Source organism: Oryzias latipes, chromosome 21, assembly GCF_053564925.1.
Source record: "Oryzias latipes strain Hd-rR chromosome 21, Olatipes_Hd-rR_3.1".
Taxonomy (NCBI): Eukaryota; Metazoa; Chordata; class Actinopteri; order Beloniformes; family Adrianichthyidae; genus Oryzias; species Oryzias latipes.
In genome coordinates, this window is record NC_136257.1 from 8,285,790 (window position 1) to 8,305,509 (window position 19,720).

The 19,720-nt window shown below is 39.5% G+C and overlaps 1 protein-coding gene across 2 annotated transcripts in view; it reads right to left on the minus strand.

Annotated features, from left to right (window-relative positions):
* The window catches only part of itga4 (integrin alpha 4), a 29,874-nt gene extending 10,897 nt beyond the window's left edge, over positions 1-18,977 (minus strand). For both annotated transcript variants that reach the window (XM_004081554.5, XM_078939685.1), the window contains exons 1-19: positions 18,581-18,977; positions 17,780-17,967; positions 15,936-16,054; positions 15,699-15,799; positions 13,109-13,241; positions 12,240-12,307; positions 12,005-12,137; positions 10,492-10,577; positions 10,342-10,404; positions 10,130-10,270; positions 8,985-9,093; positions 7,203-7,297; positions 6,784-6,874; positions 6,655-6,700; positions 3,202-3,356; positions 2,593-2,747; positions 2,357-2,506; positions 1,622-1,698; positions 388-529 (exon numbers count right to left, since the gene is read on the minus strand). In XM_004081554.5, the coding sequence (XP_004081602.1) occupies positions 388-529; positions 1,622-1,698; positions 2,357-2,506; positions 2,593-2,747; positions 3,202-3,356; positions 6,655-6,700; positions 6,784-6,874; positions 7,203-7,297; positions 8,985-9,093; positions 10,130-10,270; positions 10,342-10,404; positions 10,492-10,577; positions 12,005-12,137; positions 12,240-12,307; positions 13,109-13,241; positions 15,699-15,799; positions 15,936-16,054; positions 17,780-17,949 (2,034 nt within the window). In that variant the 5' untranslated portion in view covers positions 17,950-17,967; positions 18,581-18,977. The remainder of the gene's footprint in view (positions 1-387; positions 530-1,621; positions 1,699-2,356; positions 2,507-2,592; positions 2,748-3,201; positions 3,357-6,654; positions 6,701-6,783; positions 6,875-7,202; positions 7,298-8,984; positions 9,094-10,129; positions 10,271-10,341; positions 10,405-10,491; positions 10,578-12,004; positions 12,138-12,239; positions 12,308-13,108; positions 13,242-15,698; positions 15,800-15,935; positions 16,055-17,779; positions 17,968-18,580) is intronic.
* Between the last annotated feature and the right edge of the window lie 743 nt (positions 18,978-19,720).

The following is a 19,720-nucleotide window of genomic DNA, read 5'->3' on the forward strand; positions in this document are numbered from 1 at the left end:
GGAGGAGGATTGTTTTGTTAATTTTTTACTTGTAAATAGACGAGGCTGGAGAAATTTAGGAGTATATAATCTAGTAAACAATCCTGATTTTGTCTCTTTGAAACGCTCGTTGTTCCCCCTACATCTGGATCACAGCTGAAGTAAATTATCGCTTCTTCTACTGATCAACGTGAAATGATCTAAGAAAAGCAGAATCTACTTTCTTTTTTACTTTCTACTTTGCTTCTTTGCAAGCAAACATTAAAAACAAGCCTGTCGCTCCTCTGCTGCAGCTCCTGTGAGATGAAAAAGACTCTTGCTTTTATCAGTGATTACAATCACAGTCAAAGACCGGAATAGGAAAATCTAAAATCATGTTTTCCATCAGCTCTGCTTGCTTTCACTCACATTCTGCAGCACTTTGACGTAGTGGATGTTGTCGGGGAATCGCAGTGTCAGTCGAGGCAGGAAAGCGTCGTCTCCAGAATTCAGCAGAGACGTTTTCAGGATGATTGTTTGTGCAGAGCCCAGAGCAACAAAATCCTGCTGACTGACAACAAAAAACGCTGCAGTCAAACCAACATGAAGTATTAAACCTGTTTTAGACAAATATTGTTTTGGTTTAATTCGGTTTAACCATCTCTTTGCTAAACCCAACTTTACCAGAATCACGTCTCTTCTTTTTTTTTTCTAACCAATATATTAATGAATATCTGGAATGGGTTAGACATATCTGTGGTTTTGAAATTTTAATGCTTGGAATAAAATAATAAACTCTAAATAAAATCAAAAAATGAGTTGCAAATGTAAAATTCTGAGGCAGAAAATTATAAAAAATGATTTGAAATTAAACATATAATTAGCAATCTTCTATTGTAATGTCATAAGCATGTGTCTATACTGTGTCAGATCCGGTTTTTAATGAACTCTTAAGTATCAACTGATAACAATAATATATATTACATTTGCAAATAATACAACTGGAGAAACAAACTGTCAGTTTTTTTTAGGCTTTTAAAGAACTATGACTGCGTTTATTGATTATTTTAGATGTTTATAGTGTTTTCCCCATGTTTATCTTCAAATGTCTAAATAAAAATTACAATGATTGACAGCGAACAACATGCTTAATATGATTATCTTTAAACCAGTTTAATGTGTGACTGAAAACAACTTTTACAAATGTTTTCTATATTCCTGCTTAAAATCAAACCTCAGTTTCTCAGAGAATCCAATTATAAACAAGAATTTAGGTTCAACCTGAAACCATTTTGCCTGAATTATTTTTTATAAATTCTGTCTCAATCGTGTGTGTTTTCTTTTGTTACAGCCCAATTGGAAATGTTACAATAGCAGAGAAGGAGTTTCTTCCCTGCCGCTCCTTGCCACCATGTGCTGCCAGGGGAAAACCCCTCATGTTTTTCCATTTTTACCCAACTGTAAGGCTCAGCTTATTAAACATATGAAGATGGCGGAAATAAAGTCATCACTACAGAAACCAGGGACAAACGTACTTATTAAACTTCACTTTAAGATTCAGAATCAGTTAGTTTCATATTTGTTTGTAGTGTAAAGAGACGTCCAGCTGTGTGTGCGTCTTTGCATGGGTTGGTTGTCTGCATGTGAGTGTGTGTTTTCTTACTCAGGTAGCACTAAATGACTCGACAGCTGCATGTTTGTTGAACAGTTCCCCAGAGAGCAGGAACGGGCAAACCGAGTCTGACAAAAGAAAGAAAACGAAAGGTGAAAATGTAGCAGTCATGATGTCCTGATAGGTGACATTACAAACAGCTCCTTTGACCTTTGATCTTTTTAGTAACTGACGATAACAACCCTTGACTCTCCGCTTAAGATCACTTCTTTGTTAACTGTTTCTATCTTGCTTTTATAAGCTACATATAGAGAATGGAGAGGCTGGAAAAGGACGTCAGAAGAAGCTTAGCAGCTATTTTCTGCAATGTTTCCACCGGGCATGTGACGCACGTTGAAGAATGCACTAAAAGCATATTCTTGAAGGCACCATGGCATACATGGTGTTCACACTGGAAAAACAGGGAGGGGTACTAGCGCATATCTGCCACCTATAGTTGAAGGAAGCTTGGTGCAAATCTTGCTCTATTTCAACGCACAAAAGACTTGGTGTCATCCAAATTTATCTAGGCACAAACTACAATTATTAATTTCTCCTTCATGATCAACTTTAAAATGGTTGGCACTTTCGTGAACTAAAAGGGACGCCATCTCGATAACGCACAATAGTTTACAACATAAATGACAATCATTTTTCTCGACAGCACAAGCATCCATCGTTAGGTGTTCTCCTCAGTCATGTATATTTTCCTCAACCTCTGAGCTTTCCCAGCTTAATAAACAGTACCTGGTTGGTGATGGTGTGGCGTTGTCCTGCACTTTGCTGCAAAATGGGTTTCAATGGAGGAAAAGTTTTGACGACATGTTTTTGAGTCGTTTCTCTGAGACCATAGGAAACTTCAAACTGAACTGGAGTATAAATGTCCTTCACATCTCTCTGTAAAAAGAAACGGGTACAGGTGAAGCAAAGAAAGACGATCTCTACAACTGATGGAGAGGTTGTTCTCCCAGTTTGTGCTTTACCCTTTGATATGCGATGTGCGTCGTACACGTCAGACGGCCGTGTCGTGTTTTCACGTCTCCCTTTGTGCTATTTAATGAGCCGTTACCGTGGAAATAGAAGCGATGAGGAAAGGAGGATTTGTGGATAAGGTCAGAGGTCAAGTTATACTGCAGATCTGAACGGAAAAGAGAAATTGATGGGAAATCTGTTTACACTTTTAACTGCATTTGAAGGGAGTCAGATAAACATGTTTAATGACAAAAGTAGGGAAACAACAATAGAAATGTATTTTTATTTAGAATCTGAAGGTCTTTTGGAGATAATTCTAAATTGAATAAATGTGAGGTGTCAGTCTGATCACCCTGATGGAATTCCACACGTCTGAGTCTTTAAAGCACAGTGCTTTTGCTAAATTATTCCTCTTTTCTGTTCTTTGATATGAGCAAAGTTAATCAACACACTTTTGAGAAGGCTACCTTTGACTAAAGCTGTTAAAATGAGAGTAAAAAATCTGCTTTTACTGTCATATATATTGCCTTTATAAGTATATTTTTTAATCCTAAAAACCTGAGTAGAGTCAAAGCTTGAAAATAAAACAAGGTCTTTACTGGCAGAGACTTTTAAAATACCTATGGATCCTTTGAAGTGTTTAGATGTAGCATTGAAGCAGATGGTGACATTGAAGCAGACAGTCGGAGTGCCACGGTCGCGGCACAGCGCCACCTGTTGGTCAATCTGGTCAGGCAGAGTTAAAGATGCCTTCACCTGGATAACAGGGCGGGCCCTATGCAAGAAACGCAGAAAAGCTGTTTCCACATGATACAAACAAACGCCAGTTTCTGCCATGTATCTACGTCCGTCTTCTTCTTTCTCTTTCGGCTTTTCCCATCAGGGGTCGCCACAGCGAATCGTCCTTTTCCACCTCACTCTATCATGGACATCTTCTACCCTAACATTAGCCAACTTCATGTCCTCTGTTAAGACATCCATGTATCTCCTCTTTGGCCGTCCTCTTGCCCTCCTGCCAGGCAGCTCCATCTCCAACATCCTTCTACCAATATATCCACTATCCCTCCTCTGAACATGTCCAAACCATCTCAGTCTGGCTTCTCTGACTTTGTCGCTAACACAGGCAACATGAGCCGTCCCTCTGATGTACTCGTTCCTTATCCTGTCTAACCTGGTCACTCCTAAGGAGAACCTCAACATCTTCATCTCCGCTACCTCCATCTCAGCCTCTTGTCTCTGTCTCACTGCTACCGTCTCTAACCCATAGAGCAGAGCTGGTCTCACCACTGTCTTGTACACCTTTCCTTTGAGTCTTGCTGGCACTCTTCTGTCACACAACACTCCTGACACTTTCCTCCAACCGCTCCAACCTGCCTGCACTCGCCTCTTCACCTCTTTTCCACACTCCCCATCACACTGAACTGTTGACCCCAAGTACTTAAACTCCTGCACCTTCTTCACCTCAGCCCCCTGTAACCTAACGCTTCTACCTTGATCCCTCTCGTTCAGACACATGTATTCTGTCTTACTACGACTGACCTTCATGCCTCTTCTTTCCAGAGCAAACCTCCACCTCTCTAGCTGTTCCTCCACCTGCTCTCTACTCTCACTGCAAATTACAATGTCATCTGCAAACATCATTGTCCAGGGGGATTCCTGTCTTACCTCGTCTGTCAGCCTGTCCATCAGCATAGCAAACAAAAAAGGACTCAAAGCTGATCCTTGGTGTAGTCCCACCTCCACCTTGAACTCCTCTGTCTGACCTACAGCACATCTCACCACCGTCATACTTCTCTCATACATGTCCTGAACTACTCTGACATACTTCTCTGCCACTCCAGACGACCTCATACAGTACCACAGCTCCTCCCTCGGCACCCTGTCATACGCCTTCTCTAAATCTACGAACACACAATGCAGCTCCTTCTGACCTTCTCTGTACTTTTCCATCAACATTCTCAAAGCAAAAATGGCATCAGTGGTGCTCTTACGGGGCATGAAACCATACTGCTGCTCACAGATCTCCACCTTCTTCCTAAGCCTGGCTTCCACTACTCTTTCCCACAGCTTCATTGTGTGGCTCATCAACTTTATTCCTCTATAGTTGCTGCAGTTCTGCGTGTCACCCTTGTTCTTAAAGATCGGAACCAGAACGCTTCTCCTCCATTCCTCAGGCATCTTCTCACTCTCTAAAATCCTATTGAACAACCTCGTTAGAAATTCCACTGCTGCCTCTCCTAAGCACTTCCATACCTCCACAGGAACGTCATCAGGACCAACGGCCTTTCCGCTCTTCATCCTTTTCAGAGCCTTCCTAACCTCATCCTTTCCAATCTCTGCTACTTCCTGCTCCACAACAACCACATCTTCCTCCCTTCTTTCCCTGTCATTTTCCACGTTCATCAGCTCCTCAAAATACTCCTTCCATCTTTTCTGTACACTCTCCTGGGTTGTTAGCACCTTTCCATCTCTGTCCTTAATCACCCTTATCTGTTGCACGTCCTTCCCATCTCTGTCTCTCTGTCTGGCTAGCCTGTACAAGTCCTTCTCTCCTTCCTTTGTGTCTAACCTGTCATATAGCTCATCGTAAGCCTTCTGTTTGGCCTTTGCCACCTCTCTCTTCACTTTACGCTGCGCTTCCTTGTACTCCTGTCTACCTTCCTCAGTCCTTTCTACATCCCACTTCTTTTTAGCCAACCTCTTCCTCTGGACGCATTCCTGTACTTCCTCATTCCACCACCAAGTCTCTTTACCGTCTTTCCTCTTTCCAGATGACACACCTAGCACCTTCCTACCTGTTTCCCTGATAATTTCTGCTGTAGTTTCCCAGTCATCTGGAAGCTCATCCTGACCACCCAGACCCTGTCTCAACTTCTGCCTAAATTCCTCACAAGTTTCTTCATTCTGTAGCTTCCACCACTTGGTCTTCTTTTCTGTTTTCCCTCTCTTCTTCTTCCTGACCTCCAGAGTCATCTTACACACCACCATGCGGTGCTGTCTGGCTACACTCTCTCCTACCACCACTTTGCAGTCATTAACCTCTCTCAAATGACCTCGTCTACATAGGATGTAGTCCACCTGAGTACTCCTACCTCCACTTCTGTATGTCACTCTATGTTCCTCTCTCTTCTGGAAGTAAGTGTTGACTACAGCCATTTCCATCCTCTTCGCAAAGTCCACCACCATCTGTCCCTCCAGATTCCTTTCCTTCACACCAAACCTGCCCATCACCTCCTCATCACCTCTATTGCCCTCACCAACATGCCCATTAAAGTCTGCTCCAATAACAACTCTCTCTCCTCTGGGGAAACTCTGTATGACCTCATCCAACTCACTCCAGAATCTCTCCTTCACTTCTAACTCACAGCCAACCTGTGGCGCATACCCACTGACTACATTCACCATCACCCCTTCGATTTCTAACTTTAAGCTCATCATCCTGTCTGAGACTCTTTTCACCTCTAGAACACTGTTTACAAACTCCCCCTTCAGAATCACTCCTACCCCGTTTCTCTTCCTATCAACACCATGATAGAACAGTTTGTATCCTCCTCCAATACTGCGTGCCTTGCTGCCCTTCCACCTTGTCTCCTGCACACACAGTACATCTACCTTCCTTCTCTCCATCATGTCTGCCAGCTCTCTGCCTTTCCCTGTCATTGTGCCAACGTTAAGAGTCCCTATTCTCAAACCTATGTTCCTGCCTTTTCCCTTCTCTCTCTGGCCACGGACCCTTCTGCCTCCCCTCTTTCTTCGACCAACAGTAGTCAAATTTCCACCGACACCCTGTAGGTTAACAGCATCGGTGGCGGTCGTTGTTAACCCGGGCCTCGACCGATCCGGTATGTCTAAAGTGTTGTGGATGATTCGCATGGTTATTTTGGCAATTTTTACGCCGGATGCCCTTCCTGACGCAACCCTCTCTATTTATCCGGGCTTGGGACCGGCACAGAAGTTACTGGCTTGCAACCCCTGTGGCTACGTCCGTAATTCTCCAAATAAAAATTGTGACATGTTTGGCCTAACTTTACTGCAAAAATGTGCGTAACTAACCAACTTTGTTAAAGATGTACCTGAGAATTACAGCAGAATCTGAGAGAAAGGCACCGACCGCCACATCTGCAGACACAGAGTTTATTCAGATTTAACAGTGAAACGACCACAAATTCAAGATTTAAATGGTGACTGAAAAAGTTGCATACCTTTGTACTTGTTGTTGTCAACGTCAATGCCAGAGCTCAGTGACTGTCCAAACATCATCAAGTCACGCCCAAGAGAGGATCCAGTGATCCTCTGAAAACAAACACAAACTGTGAAAAGGCTTATTAATGCTGCATTCTCTACTCTACTGAGCTTGAATGATCGGCATCTCAGTTACTCATTTCAAACTTATTAACACGTCTTTAAATTAAAATAGTTTTGTTTAAAGAAGGTAAAAGAAATATACGTTTGAACCGTCTCATCCAACAAATCTAAATAAAGGCTTTTAGAAAAGGCTCATCACAACGCACAACTGACCTCTGCAAATTAGTTTAAGTCCACATTATTTTGATGCTTAAATTAAAAAAAAAATGTTTGTGATTTACTCAAAAGCATCGAGTCAGCCGTGGTTTTTCTGTACCTGCGATGGCGCCGCTGAAATGCCCTCCTTCCTGCCATTGTAAATGTAGACTGCTCCTCTGAGGTCGTCTTCCTGTGGGGCACCAACCGCCACATCTGCACACACACAGCGTGGGAGTCAACTTATAAGCCTGCACTGTCTTGAATTCAGTCTTTAACAAAATTGCTTTTTAGGTCAATATTCAGTATTTTTTAACACAAAATAAGAGCAAAAAAATCTGGAAATGCAATTGTTAACACGCCATAGTTTTAAATATTTTCTGAACTTCTCTGTGTTGTATCATTTTTTTCCTTGTGTTGAGGTTCATGTGAACATGCTAACATGCTTAAACTGATGTGAGTTCTAATTTAAGCTTTTTCTTTAAACTGCAATATTTCAATATTAAAAAAGTATTTTACAGAATTTGTCTTTATTTAAGTTTTGGCCTCGATCGATGGAATACTTTTTCCTCTTTGGATAAAGGAAAAACTAAAGAGCTATAAGCTATAAGCATGGGTGAATGAGTGAGAAAATCCCAGCATGGCCTTCTAATATTTAACTAGAGTTTTTGTGAAGTAGAAAAGCTCCTTCCATCACCAACTACTTCTACTTTAACCTGAGTTTAAACTTCAAATATGAAAGCTGGTCAACAACTGACTGAGGGAAAAGCCTGTTGCACAAACACGCATCTCAAGGAAGTAAAAAGATGTTATTTTTTCTTTCTGCTGTGGGAGATTACAGGACATATTCCGCTGTGCTTTGTCATTTACATCAAATGACCTTAATAACACACTCCACGCTCTGGTGCACACACACCAACAAAGATGGTGAGAGCTCAGATGAGTGTGTGAGAGCGAAGTGTTAAAGTTGTGGTTTATAGTTTATCAGGAACCAACAACTGCTGCTGCTGCAGAACTGAGACCTGGCCCCTGGATTTTTAGAAGCGTACTTGTGACTGAAATGTCCTGCATGCTCGAATACAGAAGGTGCAAAAAAAACCTCCTTAACCTCGATGCTTTCAACTTTTGAGACGCCCTTAGTCAATAAACCATCCCAGTCTTGCTTAACTAAATCCAGTAATGCCAATTGACTAGAATTCTCATCTTGTCTGTTAGATTTGATACTTTAATTTTGGGACGAAAATTACTCAAAGCAATACCCTTTAATTGTAGAGAGTTCTCAAATTGATAAATTGGTCCAAAATATCTCTTATAATTATGCTTGCCTGCACTGTTCGAGCAGATATATTTATACCAGATTCCCCCAAAAACATGTAATACACGCTGGATGGATAATCTCTGGGTGGATAACCTCCCTGCCATTCAATTGGGTTGAGTTCCAAAAATGTTAATTACTGTATTAAAAAACTGATCCTCCTCTGAATTGGCATAAATAATAAATAAATAGATAAATATGAATATGTAGACGTATTTTAGGGGTAAAGTAGACGTTTTTTAGATGGGAGTCAACGAATAACTATTTCCTTCAACAACCTGCCTCTAGAGGCCTTTGGAGGAACTGCAACTTTCTTTATGGTTTGTGTCGAAATTAGAAAAGAAGGTGAGGCTTTAAATATAACACTGTGCACTGTAAAAACGATATCCTTATTCTGAGTTTAGATCCAGTTTTTCTTCTCTCCATCACCCTTCTGCGTTCTTTTCAATCACCAACCACTAAACAGAAGAGGCTTTCTCCTGACAAACCTTACAATCAAACATGTTTAGTATTCAACAAACACGCCCTGCTGTTGTGTGTTTTAGCAGCAAACAGTACTTGGTGGGTCTCTGCGAGTGCTGTCTTTACCTGGGTAGCCGTCATCATCTAAGTCTCCCAGGTTGGCAATGGACTGTCCAAATCGGGCAGCGTAAGAACTGCTGCCAGTCAGCTGGAACTCTGCCTCCACCAGCTTTGCCTTTCATCAGAATTTAAACAAAGACGCACAACGTCAGTGAATTATATTATCGCTAAACAATCAAAATAAAGGCCACAGATATGTCCTAATCAGACATTTAGTCCTCTTAAACTCATCTACTCATTATCAAGAAGTACAATCTTGACTAACTTGCTCAGCGTTTGACCCTCCTGTTCACAGCTTTAGGGCACTCTCACACTGGCACTGAATGATCATACAGTTTGTCTCCTTGTCAGTTTCATTTGCACATGTGAAGGCTCACCTTAACTCTTGTGCAGACAAAATAAGCAAACTCTGGTCTGCTTGAGAATGCTGGTCACCCGCAAACTAACTAACTCCTTTGCAGTTCATTGTATTGTGAAAACAAAAACACCCCCAAAAATTATATAGTAGAAGAAAACCAAATAGAGGAAATTACATAAAAGCTGGTAAAACAGGTAGAGGAAAAACAGTGACTACATTGCAAATATGAAAACGATATCATCTCAACAAAATTGTAAAAGTGACAGAAGATCAACAAGACTTGCAGGTTTTCTTGTTCCTACTTTTTGTCCCCATCATGGTCAGTTTTTAGCAAAATCACATTTTACATCGTCTTTTATTTGCACCAACTTGAGTTGGCAAGGTTCACTTTCAAGCCAGTTTAGGAACTTGCAGAGTTTGCTTCGTTAACCTACACCCAAATTTTCAGAAATGCCAAACTAAGTGGACTACCTAAGAAACGTAGCTAGTTTGCGTCTGAACGCGCGTTCAAGCTAAGACTTTCAATGAAAAGTCTACGTAAGTGCGCATTTTGGGCTTTTCGTTCAAAACTCTCGCATTTACGTGTCGCTACCAAAGTTTCTACAACTGTTTTCGGGCTCTTTGTACAAAACCAAAGTCTATAGAGCACACGTTGAAAGCTAAACCAGGTTAAACTTTGATCAATCAGGGACTTGGATTTGGTAGTGAATGACATCCTTTTAGATTCATGGAGTGCCAAATGTTTGAAAATATTCAACAAACCATCCACTTAAGCAATTGTTGGTGCTTTTACCTGTCCCTCGTTGATGTACACATGTACTTTTCCCTCCTCTCTGGTGTTGCTTGTTGCCATAGGAGCCCCAACCAAAAGATCTGAAAGCCCATCAGCGTTGAGATCCACCACGCTGACACTGGAGCCAAAATAAGATCCAAACTACAGGAAGACATTTGTTTAAGTGCAATATACTCTGGTATCAACGCAGGGCGAAAATTCTCATGTCCTACCTCTTTACCAGGTAATTCAAACACAATACGCAGCCTGCTGTTGTCTATTGTAAATATGAAGACCTGCAATGATACAAATAACACAACAGAAAGTCAGATACAGGCAGACGAAGGAAAGCTTTTGTGATTTTGTCCTTTTTTATGCCTTACCTTGCCTTTCTGGTTGTATTGTGGAGCTCCGCCCACCACCTCCTCAGATGAAGGACTGAGAAAGTGACCAGCTCCAACAGAGTAACCTAAACAGCAGCAGCATACAGCATCACTGAGTCACTGTGTTTCCCAAAGACCTGAAATTATGTACTTCTTGGGCGTAATTCAACCAGGATAATAGTGTGGCATTTACTCCACATTTCAACGTTTGTGTTTTTGTTTTTTTGGGAACACACAGAAATAAATCAATCACAATACCTTTCACTTAAACAGAAAAAAAAGCTAAAAACATTATGAAATTTGGCCAGAGAAAGCTCTTTGGTCCAGATGTTATGCAGATGTTGCCATTCATCACATTTTTAATTATACTGTTGAAAAGCAGAGATGGGGAAGCAGTAGGCTGCTGTTCAACAACCAGGGTTTGCTTCAGGTTCTGCAGTGTTTTCCCATGCACCAATGTGCAGGAGTTTGTAGGTGTGTTAAGCGTATAGTAAGACTTTACCTTTCAAAGGTATTTTCAACTTCCTGTTCTTCCGTTTTAAGAAATAACCCTGCCACCTAAGAACATACCTCCAAAGGATCACTGACCATGTACTACTGAGTAGAACTTCCTCTCAAGCAAACAAAAAAGAAACAACAAGGGTTCTTGTCAGTGAATTTCTGCACAGAGACAGAGAAAAGACTTGTAGCATGGAGCTAAAGTATGAGGGCTTATTGCTGGCCTGGTTCCTCCCTGCTAAAACCGTTGACATCAGGCAAATGGTTCATAATGATAAAAGCAAATTTGAACAACTCCCTGCTTGGTGGCCGGTTTTACTGCAGTATTTTACACGCATAAAAAGACAGCTAAAGCTACTGTTTCTCTTTCAGGATCCTCCGTTTTTTATCTTCTTTTCTTCAGTTTGCTTTAGTTTGAATGTTCTACATTAATTTTAAAAGATCTCTATATGATAACGTGAATACATTTGACGGCTTTTCTTTTACTTTTTATTTGCCCTCATGTCGGATCAGTGTTTATGTACTGCAAACATGTTTGCAAATCAACATTTAGCTTGCAGAGTGACACATTTTTTTTCTTGGTTTTCCTGTAACACATCAGTTCCTGAAAATATTGAACATTTTTTTAACACAGCAAACTGTGTTCTGCGTCCTCTGTGCCGTGTCTCCTGTATAGAATGTGTTTATAGAACAGCTTGCCGGAGTTACATAAATCTGTGATTGGAAGCAGATCTTTGTTTTCATTTTATAACACTGGACTTATTTTTCTATGAAAGTTTTATTACTTTGAGAGATTAAACAAAACAAAAAGTGTGGAAATCTTCATGACTGTCAGAAAAAAAACAGTATGAAGTGTGTAGTGAGGGGTTTCACAGCCTTAAAACGTGTTTTACAAAAGGACTAAGGAATGTATATGTGCAGTTTTGACTCATTCATTAAATCATCTCCACCCAGCAAAAACAGAACTGCAGAGATACAATTAAATCTGCACTTCATGAGGAGTAAAAGCTATTACCCAGGTAGCTCCCAAAGTTGACAGCTCCAGTCTCATCATTCCCATAGGCTGAAATCTGTCGACTGGATGTGTTGTAGACAATAACAGAACCTGTCCAATAAGACGTTCCCGGTGCCCCCATGATGACCAGATCCTGGAGAATAAACAAGCCATGATAAGTTTTGCAACACTGAATAGATGATGTTTAGATTAAAAATGTGTTTAAGAGATGATGTTTGCCCAGAGTGCTACTGACCTCAGTCATGGAACTGGAAATACCCGCCTGACACGATGCATAATTCTCACCAAACTTCCTTTGATGGTCTATAGGAGACAGTGTTAAGGTGAAAGAGAACAAACAAAGGAAGATTAAAAAGATTATCTCGCTCTGATGAACAGCTGTTGGTTTCACACACACATTTGCAAATATCCTGCACTAGTTTTTATTCACACCATGAACTTTAGTTTGAAAATCTGGATGTCTAATCCTTCAACCCTCTCTGCTATCATTTGCCCAAACGCTCTTTCAGTACATTTTAATGAATCACTTTTTATGCTCTTTGGAAAACAAACACAAACGCATTTCCATGCTTTTGAAGGAGGAATAAGAATTTTGAAAATCTGCTATTTGCTGTGAAATTAAAACAAAGATACCTTAAAATCTTTTTCTATGCTTTGTATCCAAAAACACACATAATTAAAAAATAATCATAATAGATAAAAAATAAAAATGTTATAATTCCTAAGGGACATGTATGAAAACTGAACATCTATTCTGCATTTTAAATCAATTTATGAGTGATTTTCTAAATCTATTTATAGTGTTTCTTTATTTAGGTTTTGGGTGATGCCTTTGCCTTGAGCTGTGAAAACTGAGTTGAGAAATGTACTTCTACTTTCTGTCTTGTAGAGAACAAGAGAACTAAATTAGGGCAAAGGTGAGAGTGCAGTTATTCTTTCTATAACCTAAAGTAGTTTTTATAAATAAGAATAGTATTTTAGATAATTATAAAAACACCATTCAAACAGAAAAGGATCATTTACTCCCAGTCTCCCTTGCTCCTAAGACTTAATTTTTTTGATATTATAATAATTTATTGATATAAAATTAAGTGTAATGAGTACCTGTGTAGCATGGGATGTAGTGCCGGGATGTTTCTAAGTCACTGCTGAAGGAAAAACAAACTCCATTGGGCAGTTTATTGCTTTGAAAATCTTTAGTTGAGTAGAAGATGTTCTTCCATCGGTGAGCACACGCCTGCACACATACAAATACACAAAAACAAATGTGACAGGGACTCATCACTGAGTCACATGCTAGTAACTCAGTTGTGCTCCGCTAACATGCCATTGTTTGATACACACTCTGTATGCATTGGATGGAAGTCTACTGGGTCTCATTTACCTTCATGTAATCTACTATGCCAAATATAGTCAAAGGAAATATAGTTTTTACCAGCTTTTTAAAAAGAAGATGCCTTACAGACACTCAAACTCTTTTCGACAGGGTTCATAATAATCTAATTCATCCATAACTGTACTAACAGGAGATAAACATTAAATAAAATTATGCTATAAGTGATTTTCTACATTTAAGAAGTATTGCTAGTGGATGAAATAGCTAAGAATTTCATTAAAGTTATCATAAGCAGTGCTAAATAAAGATTCCTTTTCAAAGAACAGTCTTATTGCAGTGCTATTTCAGACCATAAGTTAACAATATACATTTTTACGTTCTGCTTCCATTTATTAATTTCACCCAAAATACAGTAAAATAGAAACTGTGGGCAATACTAAGTATAATGTGCAGTTTCAAATGAATTTAACTTGCAGCTGTCAAGTCATCAGCAACAATTTTAGAGGGGAAATTGGAAAAGACTTTAAGGAAGTAAAAAAAAAAACGATTATTGTTTTAGATAAAACTATATTTTTACAAAATAAAAGAAAGCATTTATAAGAAAGTGTCCAGAGAAATTTCTGACCAAAAGTCCTCAATGGCCCAGTTAAATATTAGACTCTTCGGCAGTAAAATTACTAAAAAACTCAGTCCTTGATTGGGAAAATAACCAGAAGAAAAACTCTTCTGTCTGCAAAAGAAAATGTGAGCACAACCGAGGTTTTCAAAAATGCAGCAAAACAAACCAATAGGATAACGCCACTAATGCAATGTTCAGTCAACATGAGGCCAAAATAAAGATGTCAGGCCTGCTATCAAGAGGCATGGTTGAAAAAATCAAAAGTAGGAACAGTTTTGATCGAGTGGTGGAGAGATGTTTTGGAATCACAGGATCAGAATCTGATCACTATTGAAAAAAAAGCCTCACTCCCAAACATTTCAGTGTATCAGCCAACATCAGAAGTTTCTTTCCTTCATTTTTAAAGTAGCTTGTCATTTTTTGAACTCATCTGAGCAAGTGAACTGCTTCCATTCACTTCCTGTTGCAGTCTGTCTCCAGAGGAAAATACACAAGTTCCATGGATTTTAAATACTTCCAAAAAAAACATCACAAGTCTTGTAGAAACATGTGGAGTAGTTAATATGAACGCCACCTTTACACAGATGATACATATTTACAGTGATCTGCACGGTGGTGTAGTGGTTAGCCTTACAGCAAAGCCCTGGTTCAAATCCCAGCTGGGTCCTTTCTATGTGGAAGTTTCTCCAGACACTCTGGCTTCACAGCGACTCCGTGACCGCAAAAGGGGATTACCGGTAAGTGAGTTTAGAAAATGGACACATGGATGTTTACTTTTTATAAAAAAATTTCTAATGAAAGCTCGTTTTGCACCCAAAAATAAGCAGTTGTTGTGATACTGGGATTGTCAAGTGAATAATTTCAAAGCAGACCAAACCAAGGAGTGCGCTAAAATCTAAAGTAGACCAAACTGCAGGGAAAATTACACAACCTCTGACCAGGATTAAAAAGAAAATTAAATCTTACTGCAATATTAGATTCAGAACTAGAATCACTGGATTTAGTGACATTTATTCAACTTTTCTTTTGGTAATTTTTACTTCTACAGATTTGAATTCTGGCCACCATCCCTCCTCTGTTAATGCACAGGACCTTTGTTAGTTCCTGAACTTTAACTCTTTTGCCCTTTAAATATCCACAGTGATTCCAAGTGAAGTAAACTGCAGTGAATCGATACCCAAGTTCTTAAACACCCATTCAGTTGGTTTCACAGCTAAATCGACCAAACTGTCTATGCAAACAAGCTCAAATATGCATTTTGTGCACGAACGACTCATTATTGAGACTTGTGCAAATAGGCACTGAATATTTTTGAAACAATTGAGTGTTTGGCTATCATCTTTACGAATGGCCGCCATTGTGGCTGACGTGCTTTTCTGAAATAGTACATCCATGCCAAATTTGGTGCTTGTGCCACAAAATGTGCTCTGCAAATAGAAATGTGGAGAAAAAAGTTTCCAACAAATGTCAGTGATCGATGAAAACATACAAAAAAACACTGTACACAAAAGCTGTAAAACAACAGAGTATGATACTGCCCACATTTCCCTTTCTAAAACTATTTTTTCCTAATCCTTAAACCAAGTTCTGCTAACTTTAGGAGTTCATTGGGCCTTTAGGATACACAAAAAGAGATTAATTTAGGATCAAAAAGGATAAATACGACTATAATCTTTTCAAGATTGAAAAGAACAAAAAGCTGCAGCAGACAGAAAATAAAAACTCCTTAACTACATTACCAGCACATGTCCGCCTTCTTCTCCAGGTTGTCTAGACAGACTGACTCCAAGCCACTGGTGATCACTTTCCCCCTCACAGGTCTTCCCACAGCTAGACACTTCTGCACACATAACCAGTTTCCAACACAGAAACAAATGTAGACTTTTGCTTATAAATGTTTGTAACCTATAAATATGTGAGCAGATATGTGAAAGCTTAGCATCACTAATGAACGGTAGAAGGAGCTACACACGAACCAGTATGCATGCGTTTGCAAGTCCGAGGCTCAGGTGTGATGTTGCAGCGGTAAACACCTCCTGGGGATCGAACTGGCAGACTGGAAGACCCGTTTGCCACCGGAGCTCCTGCCACCAGCCTGAGAGAGAGAGACAGAGGAGTTAATGGGATGGCCTGTAGCTCTGAATAGAGTGCAGTGTGTGAAGCATCAAAGGGCTTCTCTCATTAGCAACTGCATGCTAATTAATAGACACAAACAAGTGGCACTGTTGTATGCCTGCTAAGCTAAGAAAGCTCAAATGATTTTTAATTAGTCTGTCTTTTCTTTTTTAAACTAAAATACATTAGTTTTTATTTATTTAAAGTGTCAAGATAATGGAAGATCAAATTAACCATCAAGATACTTAACAATTTAAATTTAAAATTGAATTAATGTAATTGAGCAATTTACAAATAGATTTAGAGAAATACTACAACTAAATAGAAACTAAAGGGATTTAAGGGAAATATACAACAGGAAAACAACTGTACAGTATTTACCAAAATAAACTCAACATTATGTATCACAATATAAAAAATTGACTGTTTAGGTTTGTGTATTTATGTGTCAAAGATAATTAGATAAATGTAAATCACTAGAGAATAGGCCTGCACAATATACCGCAGATTTATCGTTATCGCAATATCCAGCTCTGCAATATACATATCGCAAAAGACGGCAAAAATCGCAATAAATCGTAAACCTTAAATGTGCTAAAACAATCTTATGGCAGCTTGAAGTATTTAACGGATCAAATAAATGCCTTTATGCATTTGACCAATCGAATGGAGGCCTATTATGTTAGATGTTTGTCACCTATGTCGACGAGGGTCATTTGGAGTGTAATTATAACTGTTCCAATGAAATGTGAATGATGTTTTTGTTTATTTTGCTATTTGTTTAGATACCGCAAATGATTTCGTTATCGCAATATTAATCTCTAATATCGCATATCGCGAGTTTTCCTCATATCGTGCAGCCCTACTAGAGAACAAATAAAACCTATCAATAGAGTGGAAAAAATACGATATCCACATAGAAAATAACAATCAGTGGTTTAAAACAGATGAAGTGAAATATTTGGGACATAAAACATGGCTGTACTAGAAAAAGATAACAAAAGAACAGCAGCTTCCCTGTGGTGACCCTGAAAGAGAACTGATGAACAGAAATAAGAACAATCTGCCTTTTAAAGGAGGATCAATGGTGGTATGACAATGTTGTATTAGAGACATTGACTGTATATGAGAACTGGACTGAGAGACCCCTCCCCACTCGCTATTCAAACAGGAAGTACCCGCTGGCTCCAAGAAGCCAAAATCCTATGGACTTCTATTGAGAAATAAACAGCTATTTAGTCATTCTATTCATCGGAATAACCATTCAGGCTCTGATACCTTTTTTAACATCTTTTTTCATGATATTTTTGCTGTAGTACAAGTTATTCAATTTATAAACCAATAATTTACCAATAAACCCATTTATGCCTCACTAAAAGTATGTGATCTCACATGGAAAGTTGAAAACGTTTGACAGATTTTGTGCAGCCTGCATTCAAGTTCTAGGGTTCTGGACTTCCAAAAAGACCAATCCTGATTGGCGAGAGTGGTAGCCATAGAAATGTTGACGCTGACGACGTCTCGCTCCAACATGGCGGCGTTCTTATCGCAAAAAAATGGAAACTGAAAAGACTTAGTAGGTCAGTTTCTATGGGGGACGTGACACTCACTTGGTCCAGTTCTCTTTTTCACTAAACGATCAGAGGCTCAACAATAAAAAATAAAAATAATAAACAGATAAATGTTGTATAAATTTGATCCAGACCAGGTTTGTCTTCCGTGGCGATGCAGCAGCACAGAGTACCCAAACCAGGAAGAGGAGGGGCCGCTGAACTCTAAACTGTGCTCCACATCCAGACTGTATCCTGCAGAAAGAGGAACCAGGACCAGAACCAGGCTGCAGAGCAACCGCATGCTCTCCCCTGATGAGCACATGTTGGGAGGGAGGAAACACTGCAGGAAAAGAAGGAAAAGTCTGTAAGGAATGCTCAAATATTACAGTGAAAATAAAATAGATTTAAACCTTATTGTATTCAACAGAGAAAACATTTAGGTATAAGAAGAAAAGGCCTATTTAAAGCTTTTTTAAGAAAGCTAGTGACACTTAAAGCATTATGGTCTCAGATAGTGGTGTTAACTAGACATATTATAAAGAAGAACTTAAAAGAAGTCACAGACAGTCTTGGTTTTGGTTTTAGGCAAAAACCTATTTTTTCCTTTAACACATAAAAGAGTTTTAAGTTTCTACCAAAAGAAGAAGAAAAAAACAAAATACCAAATAAGAAAGTTAATTTACTAAACTTTACAGTCACAGAATTATACTAGGCATAAGAAAATTAAACTTTATCCAAAAAACACGTTTTTATTTAAGGGTAAAATCAAGTTTGACCTTCTTTGTTGGTTATATTTCATTTGTTTAGTCATTTTTGACAGTATATTTTTTTTAGATTCACCTTATAATCTGTTTCCAGTGAAAACAGATCATGTCAGATTGGTATAGGAATCCTTGGAGAACTTTAGAATCAAAAGTCTCGTTTTCTCTTCATCCAGCTCACTAATTACGTACCGTGTATACAGACGAGCCTCTCCCAGGTCAGACAGGGTCTATCCCGGGTCAAAATATCCGTCCGCTCGGTCCTGGGATAAGATTTGCTCGTTTTCCGGAGGAAAATCTCAAAGGAGAGCCGCAGTTTGTGGGGAAAAGTCAAGAATTAGTAGAAACCTCCTGTTGCTCCTCGCGCGTGAAGTGTCTCGTGCGTCCGCGAGTCTGTCTCTGAGATTCCTCAACTTGTGAACTTAAAGAGACAAAAAATTTAAGACGTTTTTTCAGGAAAAAGCGTTAAAATCGACAAAACATATCTACAGGCGAGCTTCCGTCAGTGACTGAGAGCGAGGAGACCCTGATTCACGTGTGTGTGCGCGCGCGTGCGTGGATAACGGTGTTTCCTTTCTAAAGTCCGCCCAAAGTGAGGATGCTAGAAGTGCACGTGGGAGCCCGCGCGCGCTCTTGGGTGTTTCCTCTCTCGTTTATCACCATGGTGTCAAACCAGTAATTTCATTGCAGCGTCTGAACGAAACCAACTAAAAACGCAAATACGACATTTCGATAGAAACACGTTTCTAAACTAATGAAGAAAATGTTTTTTTAAATGATTTTCATTTTCTTTAAATCCTGCAAAGGGAAATATCATAGCCTAATGCTTTTATTTTACCTTTTTTTTGTCGTATAAAATATTCAGAGGGTCAAATTGTTTGAAAAACTTTTGAAATTTTTGTTTGAGTTTTTTTCATCTAAAGAGGTTAATCATGTTATAACATGACAGTGATGACGCGGTTCTCAGCTGATATGGCACATCAATGCAGATTTTTGTTTTTTTTTACCCAGCTAGCCTGCATTGCAGAATCAGCTGATGCCTGAGGCACATAGAAGAAAGTTTCTTATTTTTGGTTTAATGGTAAATAGCCTATATTTTTATGGTGCTTTTCTACCTTCCTCGAAGCCCCAAGGAACTTTCCAGTCACAGTCCCATTCACACACACATTCACACACTGATGGCGGCTCCGCTGGTGCCAGCCCTCCACCAGGGGCAAAGTGGGGTTCAGTGTCTTGCCCAAGGACAGTTCGACACATGGTCGGGGAAGGCGGGAATCAAGCCTGCGATCTTCCGATCAGGGGTTGACCATTCGACCAATGCACCACCGCCGC